General features: G+C 34.2%; 1 protein-coding gene across 1 annotated transcript; it reads right to left on the reverse strand.

The window, feature by feature from the left end:
* Window positions 1-2,433: 2,433 nt before the first annotated feature.
* LOC146944570 (protein DETOXIFICATION 40-like) lies at window positions 2,434-9,085 on the reverse strand. The gene is made up of 7 exons (XM_085742932.1): window positions 8,582-9,085; window positions 5,879-6,510; window positions 5,386-5,442; window positions 4,940-5,178; window positions 4,317-4,435; window positions 4,032-4,118; window positions 2,434-2,707 (listed from the first exon to the last, which is right to left on the reverse strand). The coding sequence occupies exons 1-7, from the start codon at window positions 8,897-8,899 to the stop codon at window positions 2,666-2,668; spliced, it is 1,494 nt and encodes a 497-aa protein (XP_085599058.1). The 5' UTR covers window positions 8,900-9,085; the 3' UTR covers window positions 2,434-2,665.
* Between the last annotated feature and the right edge of the window lie 2,646 nt (window positions 9,086-11,731).

Genomic DNA, 11,731 nt, shown 5'->3' on the forward strand with positions numbered 1-11,731 from the left:
TCGGCCACCGTGCTCTGAAAATCGGCCACCGATTTTTCCCGAACAGAAAGCCTCCCAAAAGGCAGCCAAAATCGGCCACCGATTTTCCAAATCGGCCACCGATTTGTACTTTCAGCAAACATCAATTTTGGCCTCCAAACTCCAATTTTGAGTCACTTTCACAACAATCTCCACCTTGACTCCAAATTAGTGATGATGCCCATTTAACATCAACACCTTGCTGCTCTTTCCCTTGCTTCCCACTACACCAAGTAGCTCCACAAGTTTGCACCCTAATCTCTTCAATCATCGGAATGCCTTCCGCCCCTTTGAAGATCCTTGTGTCCAAACTACTCAAGGAATTTTAGGTAGTTCCACAAGTACACACCTTAACCTCTTCAGCCATCGGAATGTCTTCCGCCTTCTCGAAGATCCTTGTATCCAAACTACACTAGGAATTTCAGGTAGTTCTACAAGACTACACCATACCTCTTCAATACGAGACATCTCCCGCTTCCTTGAAGATCACCTTGCATCCAATCACCCTTGGACTTTTAGGGTAATTCCACAAGCCGTGCTATACATTCTTCAACCTCCGGAATGCCTTCCGTCTTCATGAAGAAAACCCTTGCTCACCACTAGAGCATAGCACCCAAGGTCCTCCATAGTCGTACCACTCCCGGTGTGTTCAACTCCACCTAAAGCTGAGCTTCCAACCTATCAACTAGCAAATGAGTACATCCCACTATGTCTTCCTTGAACCTCCACCTCAACCGGTAGATCATGAGTATTCTTACCACCGCCTCTCCAGGCTGATGTTGAGTGTTTAACGTCTCTCCAGACGATCACCGCTCTACCAGGCATCACCCCCAAGGTGAGAAACATCACCTTCATCCTCCAAACAGCACACCATCAAAGCACCTGCATCCTCATAACCCTCAGAGACAATTTGTACGGAATTACCATTAATCTCCGGACAATCCTTCTTGAAGTGACCCATCTTGTTACACTTAAAGCATTTAAACTTTGTCTTGTTACTACTCTTTCCTCGGTTACCTCTACCTCCACCATTCCCTCTTGAAACACTTAGGCCTTCCCCGTTTTCATCAACTCTCAAGTCCTTCGACTTAGTCAACTCCTTGGTTCTCAAAGCTGCTTGAACTTCTTCCAAGGTAACAGTGCCTTCTTTTCCATAGAGCATGGTATCTTTAAACGATTCAAAAGATCTAGGTAGAGCACACAACAAGAGTATAGCTTTATCTTCATCCTCAAGATTCACCTCAATATTCTCCAAGTCATCAAGGATTTTGTTGAACTCCATAAGTAGCTCCATGACGGCCTTTAACTTTACCATCCTGAATAAGTAAAGTTGTTGCTTTAGGAATTGTCGACGAGCCAAAGACTTTGTCATATACAAATATTCGAACTTTGCCCACATTGATGCCGCGGTTGGTTCCTTTGTTGCTTCTCTCAAAACTTTATCCCCGAGGCACAAGACAATGGCACTCCTGGCCTTGTCCACCATCTCGGTCTTCTCCGCTCGTGTCATGGTGACCGGTAACGCACCTTCACCCTTCAAAGCTTTCTCACACTTCTGTTGTATTAACACTGCTTCCATCTTTACCTTCCATAACCCAAAATCGTTATCTCCGGTAAACTTCTCAATATCCCACTTTGAACCCATGATACTTGATTATCCTTTGACCTTTGCCCCACGATGGGCGCCAATTGTTGCGGATTCGATGAGAAAACACACCAATAACAAACTTGATGTGTGGAGCAAGGTATAATTAAGCAACCAATATCAAAGTGAATTGCAATTAAACAAGCAAAAGTAGAAAAACAGCGAGAGAAAAGCAGAGAGAACACAAAAGAATCTGTTTACCCAGTTCGGTCCAAATTGACCTAGTCTGGGGGAGAGAGCAGCCCTCCGTTCCACTATATGATGAGTAACGTTACAAAAGAGATTTCAATGGGTTACAAGAATAAGTCTCCCGCCTAATTCTACCCAAATCCCAGCCTCTTCCCGTAACCAAGAGACTCAATCCTAATAGTGTTTCCCAAGGTGAATCAACCTTCAAACCCTAGTTTGTTGCCAAGAGACAAACTCTATACAAACCCTAGTTTGATTTCTAAACCCTTGTTTCAGCCCCCTCTATCTCTCTCAAAATAGTCTGATACAAGGCCTATATTTATAGTAAAAGAAACTCCCATAAAATTGTAACAAATCTGGCCCAAAAATACGTTTCTGAAAAATAACAGCACGCGAAATCGGCCACCGTGCTCTGAAAATCGGCCACCGATTTTTCCCGAACAGAAAGCCTCCCAAAAGGCAGCCAAAATCGGCCACCGATTTTCCAAATCGGCCATCGATTTGTACTTTCAGCAAACATCAATTTTGGCCTCCAAACTCCAATTTTGAGTCACTTTCACAACAGTACCAAAAAAAAAAAGTAAGGTCACAACATATATTTTATTTTTTTGATAAAAAATGTCAGAGCATATATCTATGAAATAGTACATATGATAGATATGTATATACTTAATTAAATTAAAAACCGTTTTTCCCTTAGTAACAAAAAATTTGAAAACAAATTCTCTAACAAAAAAAGAAAATAAAAAATGGGTCACTTGCCCCCACACCTCGTCCCTAGCGCCAGCATTAGCATTGGACCTGAATTTTCTTCTAGTTTTCCCACTTGTCCAATCGTTTCTTGGCCGTATTCACCTGCAATATTCATCATATTGTAGGCATTATATTGATTCAGTATTATTAGCATTGGGTAAAAAGAAGAATATCATCCATAATATTGTGGTATTGTTAAGGTTATCTTTTAGCAACTTGAATCTAGGTTTTGTTAATAACGATTAACGATGATTCAGTTACTAATAAGATTATTCATATGCAAATGATAGTTCTTTTAGACATTGAACTATCCATTAAATACAAGTATGTAGCCATTTTCGGGTAAATGTTACAAAAGTCTTTGACTTAAGATTAAATATAAAATAGTCGTTAATTGTGTACTTCTGTTATCAGTTTAGTCCCTAATGTTAAAAACTTCCGTTAACTGATGAGGTGGAAAATATTTTGGACCGACAAGGTAAATGATGTGGTACAAGGACTAAAGAGAAGAAAAATGATGTTGCAAAAATAGGATGCTAATTTAAGTGAGGCATAATTTAATTTTCCATGAAAGAAAACATAATCAAGCTTGATTCCTTAAATCTTATTACTCTTGGAGGAAATTTTAGTACACATAGCATATAATCATGTGCTTAAATTTTGACATGGAAACTCATACATGAATGCATATAAAATTTGTATTCAAATGAGCTGTTATATGAACATGTTAATTGGCAATTTTTATTTCATTAAGCTGTCAATCTGTCATCACTATGATTATGCTATCTATTTTGAATAAAACTATGTTTCACAAAATTGTTTGCTTCTTGTTCGTTTTTCATATCCATTTGTTGCCTAATAAACTGTAACTTATTGTGCAGATGATATACCAATATGCAGTCTAATGTGCATAATTACCAATATGTAGTCTGAATTTATAATGTGCGAAATTACCAATAAGCGGTCTAAATTTATAATGTGCAGAGGAAGAGATGGCACAACGACAATGTTTGACGGTGGAGGCGTGTAGGTGGATGGTGGGTGTTTTGGTTTTCAGGTGGAGTATGACGAGAGAAGACAACTTTTTGATTGGAGGAAGAAGAGAGATATCCAATGGTTACTAATTAATAAAGTGACTATTAGATTACTTTTACTTAAGTCCTATTGCCACATTATAAGTTCAAAACATTTGCAACCTCGTCAATTTTCATAAGTTTTTAACGTAAGTGACTAAACTGATAACGGAAACACAAAATGATTATTTGATGTACAATCTTGAGTCAGTGACCTTTGTAACATCAAGATGCGGAGTCGGATCAAAATGACCATTTATCTGATCATTTTCTTGTCAAAAATAAGAAAATGAGGGTAATCATTATTTGATCATTATGCCGCGTAATGGAATTATGGAAGAAGCAAAACTGACCTCTTTAATCCAATCAGTGCGAAATGTGATCCATAATAAAATGAGGGTCTGCAACACTGTTCCTCCAATCATGCCGGACCATATTCCCTACAACAAATATAAACTCAAATTTTTCATCAATTAAAATCTGGTTGATCAGATTGAGGTTTCCTTGTGCTAGTTCCAAGGCAATATTAGCATTTTCCTTTTTTATACACACACATCAGAAGTGATATCGAAGGTGTTTATAACTTGTAACATTCTGCAATGAACGATTAGTTGTAACATAAATCACTAGTATCTTACCTTAACACCAAGGTCGAATTTGAAGCCTAAAACACAACCCACTGGGACTCCAACCCCATAATAACAGCCTACGTTTATATAAGCCACAAGGGCTTGCCATCCGCAACCAACTGCCACTCCTACAGAGTCAACCCCCACATGTCAATGAGATTCGAGGTAAAAGCATAAGCAAAGATATTGATATTTGTAAAAAATTATTAACATTACATCTACTATTTTAGTTTAACTCTTCAAACTTATTTTTATCAAACAGAAATAAAAAAATTAGACTCAAATAATTCAGTAATTCCTTTTTTTTTTTTTTGACAAAATTTAGTAATTACTCAACACTTCATCATATCACTACATGGTAAAATTTTGCACGTGATTCCTTCACTTATACAAATATTGCATGCAAGTAATATATTTCTTTAGGGTCTAGAATGCAATTTGTGACTACTTCATCAATATTTTATTTTTACCACAACTTCTCATAATATTTGGTTTGCATTAGCATACGACAAAAATGTTATCGATCGTGAATATTGTCATATATTTTTTATTTTTAAAATAATAATATAACATTTAACTATTTTCTCTTTTCATTGAGAAAATTCTTACTCATATATGTATCGAAATGTTACCTGAAAGCACTGGTTGGATCCCATTAAGAATTAGAGTGACAGCCAAGTATGGACACAAATCTGATACTGCATTTGCAACAGTTTCACCTTCAGTGAATACGTAGCTTATAACATGACGAAGTGCAAGGACCACAATTGCTTCTATCACCGCAATAATGAATGAAACCATGTTCACAATAACCACTGAAAATGCTGCTGCTTTTGGATTCCCAGCCCCTAATTCGTTGCTCACCCTCACACTGTAAATCAATTCTCACAAAAAGTTGTTACAAACAATGATATAAATTAGTTTAGTATGACCATTAATTGAAGACATATTATGGCCTATATTGGTACGTCAATAAAATCATAAGTTTTGTTATATAATACAATCATAAGTTTACACATGTACTTCACCTTTTTTACAAGTACTCATGCTTTAGAGACTATGGCATAATTATACTAACCTTGCAGCTGCATTAAATCCTACTCCAATTTGCAACAGCAGCCCCGCTATTGTCATGCTACATCAGACATGAGGAAATCTATTTTAGTGTGTTCGTATGATTGGTTCTGATATGAAAAAGTATATTTTTTTTAAAAATCAATTTTATCTTAATATAAGTTTAGGTAAAATGATTTATATTTCGGCGTGTTCAACTATGTGGAACATTAAATGTAAATATAAAAATTATGCTTGAAATCAAAAGTAGCACAACAACAAGAAGTGTATTTACTTGTTGAGAGAGTGAGAGGAAAATATGTGGAGAGGAAAAATAGTTTCTCATAGTCTGTGTTAGTATTCTCCAATTTATAAGAGAGAGTGTAATTGTACTCTTCTTACATTTAGAGAGAGGTCTTATAATTTCTTCCATTTAGTGAAAGTTTTTAAGTCATACCTCGTTGTTTTTCCTCTTATTTGTTACTATGATATCCAATAAATTATGCATTATTACTTACCAAACAGCGATAGAATCAAGAGCAAGCTCAGGATTATCAAGCAAACCAGTAATAAGCACAAGCACCTGAAAGTACCAAATCTCCAAACAAAGCATAACCGCAGAAGCACTTGATAATTTCACAAAATCCCAAAGCCTGTAAAAAGCCTCAACACTAAACCCATTCCAAGTACGTTCACACTTTCTTGATTTAACTATGTACACAAACTGGGCCACCACAATAACCCACCAACAAAAACTCAAAACCAATGATGACCCAATTAGGCCCAAGCCCAACTTGAAAACCGCAATCCAACTAAGCAACACATGTAACACAAGTGTTGCTACCGAGATGTAAGTGCTAGGCCGAACTATGCTTTGCGCTTGGAGAAATTTTTGTATGGGGAAGTTCACCGCGTAAGCGAAGATCTGCGGGATCAAACCGTACACGTATATGGCTGCAGAAGATGCCAATGGCTCTGATTCACCTATTAAGAGTAAGATTGGTTTGCAAAAAATGTAGACTACGGTTAAAGGAATTGCTGTTATGGTCAATACTATTGTTGCTCTTTGCATGTATATTCCCAGCATTTCAGATTTGTTAGCACCATATGCTTGTCCACATAATGTCTCCACTGCACTTCCCATGCCCAACTGCAATCAATTAAGGTGAATATTATTTAAAGATGTTTTGATGAACTTGTGAGATAAACTGATCGGTTATGAAATGATGAACAAAAACAATTAATGTATGAATCCAGACCTCACGACGTTAAAGAATCAAATACAGTAATAATGTATTGGTAATTGTGTAGTCAACTCTTTAGAAGTTTTAAAAAGTTTTTTTTAATACAAAATTTCTTCTTTTTGTTCCTAAAGAAATGTCGAGTACTTGTTAGCATGATCTTAGTCTTAGCATGATCTTAGTCTTTACTACTTCATCTTTTAATATGCGTCAATTACTAGTTAACTATGTGTCTCCTCTCATTTACTTCCTCCAAGTCACTTTAGGTATCTTGATAAATATTCTGTCACATAAAATATATTCTTATCGAGTATATATTGATTTATTTACTAAGGGTCTTGTTAACTAGTGTCCCCGGGGCACTAGTTAAGCAACTAAAAGTGGAAAGTAAAAACAAAGTCAACAATAAAAGCAACACTTTTTTCAAGTTTCAAAAAGTAAAATACACAATTTTCGAGAAGACATTTCCTTTTATAATTGCTTAACTAGTGCCCCGGGGGCACTGATTAACATTTCCCATTTACTAATACAATACTTCATCAAGTCTCGATTATAAACAACATTTCACTTTTTAACTTAATTAAATAACTGATGTATTTAGTCTATATTAGTTATTCAATGAATCTAAAAAATATTTTTTTTGCATAGAATTAAAACGGAGGGAGCAGATGTAAATTGAAATATATTGAATTTGAAAGTGTTGTAACTTATAGGTAATATTAATCATACAACATCACAATATCAATTATGATGTTAAAAAAATGTAATGTTAATTACAACGTACAATTAGACAAATATACTCCTTGTCCCCGTGAGTTTAGCTTGGTAAGGACAATGCATAAATAAAATATGCAAGGTCCTCCGGGGTTCGAACCCCGGCCACCACTAAAAAAAAAATGCAAAGGTCCGGGGTTCGAACCCCGGCCACCACTAAAAAAAAAGAAAGACAAATATACTCCTTTTATAATCTTTTTTCTTGAGTAAAAGAATATGCAAGGTCCGGGGTTCGAACCCCGGCCACCACTAAAAAAAAAAAGACAAATATACTCCTTTTATAGTCTTTTTTCTTGAGTAAAAGATGCTTATATTAGCATTATCTTTTGAGCTATGCTATTTCAAGGGAAAGAATTTATCAAGAATGCTTCACGAATTGTGTGCAGCCGTTGGATTAAGGATTTGATGGAATACATGGGGGTTGCAACATAAAGAGGTGAAGGTGAGATAAGTAACTAACAACCATCGTGATGATGTCGGGACAAATTTATTCGCTGAAAGTAGCAATTCTCTTATCTTTTTTCTTGAGTAAAAGGTGCTTATATTAGCATTTCATTATTAATAAGAGTGTTAGTACGATAAGGTACATTATTAACCGATAATGTAGCTACCGATAATAAAGCATGAGCGATTTCATTTGTAAAGTAAGTGGCGAAAAAATTCATGCAAAGCTATTATGACATGATCAAACTCCCTAACATCACCCGGTTCATATGGAAAGCATCCGTAGTTGTTTTTTAATCAAGCACAAATATTAATATCACCTTAAAACTTAAGAGTGCTCGTCATTTTAAGATAATCTTTTTGTCAAATAGGTCAATCACTGTGCAACGAAGGAATTAGAAATTAGGGACAATAAATGAATCTTATATTGGAGGTTGAAGTGTCACTGTTGTTATTAATCTTTCACAAAATGTGCATTAATTTAAAAAAAGAAAAAAGAAAAGCGTGGCTCTTATAACCAATAGTTATATGGATCAAGCTTCTCTGCAATCAGCCACGTGAACCATGCATTAGACTCAATTACGAGAATGATGACTTTTGATAAATCGAGTCCAAGATATACAAATTTAAAATGGAAGTCATTTGAATTTTGGTATGATGATGAATGCAAAGAATCAAAATCCAAAAGTTATATGCAAATGCTGGATACACAAAATGGATGCTATATGCATATAGTAATTAATTAACGGTAGCTAGCGTTACCATTAGGCCATAAGCAAAGAGCTGAATTCCACTATTGCCAAGATTAGCAGCAGCAAGCTGAAGATTACCAAGATGACCGGCAAAGGCGCGAGTAACGGTAGACATAGAGTTGTTGATTACGTAAACAAGGATAGCCGGCGCAGCGAGAGGGAAAAGAAGGTTGAGTTCAATCCATGTAGCAGATAAAAGTCTCTTTAACAAAGGTAACTGAGTGTTTGATAACACTTCTTCAAGACTAGAATTCAGTTCAGGTGGTGGTGGTGGTGGATGATCATGAGTTAATATTGGTTGGTGAAGTTCATCAAATTTGGATTCCATATTGTTTTATGGTCCAATGGAACCAATTGATGCTATATGTTGATGGAGGGAGTGATGGTGAATATTGTAAATGATTGAGTATCTCATAGTATATAGAGAATGGGATGGAACAGAGATATGACATGTTAGTTGCAGTGCAATAAATATAGCTTCTTTTGACTCCTAATCATTTTCATATGTCGCTTTACACATAAATTTTTTCTCACTAATTTTCAAGGTGTGAGGAGCTGTCAAAATGGGTCGGGCCGGCCCGAAAGCCCGAATAAAATGCAGGGCCTGGGCCGAATTTTTTCAGGGCTTTTTAGCCCGGCCCGAAAATGCCCGTAGCCCGTTAGGCCTACGGGCGGCCCGCCAGCCCGCCAAAAAATACAATTTTTTTTTTTGTTGTCTTTGGGCGGCCCGTCTCAAATTTGTAACTTCACATGACACTGCAAGCATTTGATATGCTATTGTTGGGTATGCATACAATTTGTACCAGTAAAACTATAGTATGTTTTAAAAGCTTTTCTATACTGTTTTCTTTCCAAAAAAAAAAATCTAAATCAGTTTCTCTTTTCTTTTTTCATGTCTTATTGCATTATATTGGAATTGCATTTTGCAGGTTACTTTTACAGAAGAACATGTCTCATTCTTACATAAGGAACATAACATAAAGCATAAGAATGGGAAAAACAAAATATATATATGTGCGGGCCGGGCTGGCCCGTTAGCCCGGGAGCCCGTATAGGGCCGGGCTCGGGCTCAATTATTCAAGCCCATATTTAAACCGGCCTTTTTAGCCCGACCCTAAAAAGCCCGTTGCCCGACCGGGCCGGGCCTAAACGGGCCGGGCCGCCCGTTTCGACAGTGTGAGCAACTATATGAGTTTTCCACCTCTAAATAACTGTATTTATGCATAAAGCTTATAGCTTACATATACAAAAACAATTTAATTTTATAGTATATTTTATCTTCTTTTTTTGTTGACAAAAAGTATATTTTATCTTTTGTTATAAATATAGTGTATGCATAAATAGTTAACATGATAAGTGTTTATCTGTCGATAAAAACATAAAAATTGTTTATGATATAAGCTGCAAATTAAACGAGTTATGATCATCTCCGTCCATGATTCTCTTCATTTCTTCTTTAATTTGGAGAGATAAAAACACAAAAAAAAGTTTAAAAAAATATAAAATAATTAATGACGGTGAGATCTCGTTAATGGTAAGACCCAATATCTATTTTTTGTGTCTATCTCCCTTCAAATTACATACTCCATTTATTTTGTCAAATGGAGATATTCTTACTCAAATTAAACTATTCATTCAAAGAGAGCCTTAAATTGTATCAAAGATAACAAATTAATACAAAATTTGTCAAAAAAAAACAAATTAATACAAAATATAATACAAAATAATAATAATAATAATAATAACCAATTTTGATTTGATTTACCGCATCTTGATTTTTTACATTTGCTTTTCCTTCATAATAAATTATCAAATGAAATTTATTTAAAAATAAATATATTCCCTCTGTCCCTTTAAATAAACACTTTTTTTTACGTACATGTTCGAAAAATTTTGATAATGTAATTAACTAGTGTGTTAACCTGTGCAATGCACGGGTGATAGACTATAATTTTGATATATTATTTTTTATTTATCAATGAAATTTATTCATCTCGTATTTTTTTTAAATATGTTGTGTTTTCTTTTTGCCGCAATGACAAATATGTGTCCCGTATTTTTGACGTTTATTAGTGATAGATATACGTTTTCCGCTTTTATGCATAATGAACATATATTTCTATTATTTCTTATATATATATATATATATATATATATATATATTAATGAAAAACATTTGTATTTTTTTTATGTATCAATCACAAATATTTGTCACTTGTTTTTTCTTTAGATTTACCAATGACAAATATTTCTTCCATATTTGATTTATTTATTAATGGATAATATTTTAACGATGATTTTTATTTTAAATTTATCTACGAAAAATATTTGAGACATAATTTTTTATGTATCGATAATAAGTCTTTGTCCTATGTTTTTTTTTATATTTCTAATGAAAAATATATGTTATGTGTTTATCATTGACAAATAATTGTCCCATTTTTTTATATATATTTATCAATGATAAAAACTCCACATAAATAAATTGTGCTAAGTAACTGTCTCATACTTTTTTTATGCACCAATTACAAATATTTATCTTCTTAAATGTATTACTGATAAATATTTGTCTAGTATTTTCTTGATATTTATCAATGACTGATTTTTGTCCCGTGATTGTTTTTGTAAAAAAAATATATTTGTCCCGTGATTTTTTTTTTTTGCATGAGTGATTAATATAGCTGTCCCATTTTTTAAATATTTATCAAAGGTAATATTTGTTTCGTGTTTTTTAAGTATCAATGACAAATACATGTCCCTTATTTTTATGTATCATTGATAAATATGTGTCCCTTGCTTTTTCTTAATTTATTAGTGACAAATAGGTGTCATGTTTTTTTTTTTTTTTTTTTTTTATAAATCAGTGACCTGTATTGTGTTTTTAATGCTTTCACTGATAAATATTTGTAACGAATTTTATTTAATTATCCTTGGCTTCTGCGTATTTTTTATATTTATTGACGACAAATATTTGTCGATTGTTTATAATTGATTATTAAGCGGATCAACGAATCTTATAGTTAATTTTGGATTCAAAGTATCCTAACTTATTTTTATTTTGTATAAGTGGAGTAAGAAATTGATGTTCAACATTTTCTATTATTTATTTTTGAATGAAATCATTATAGTTATTTTGTTAAGGGAGATTGAAGTTAATGTG

This window comes from Medicago sativa, chromosome 2 (assembly GCF_051527215.1).
Source record: "Medicago sativa cultivar Bolivia chromosome 2, Bolivia_mono, whole genome shotgun sequence".
NCBI lineage: Eukaryota > Viridiplantae > Streptophyta > Magnoliopsida > Fabales > Fabaceae > Medicago > Medicago sativa.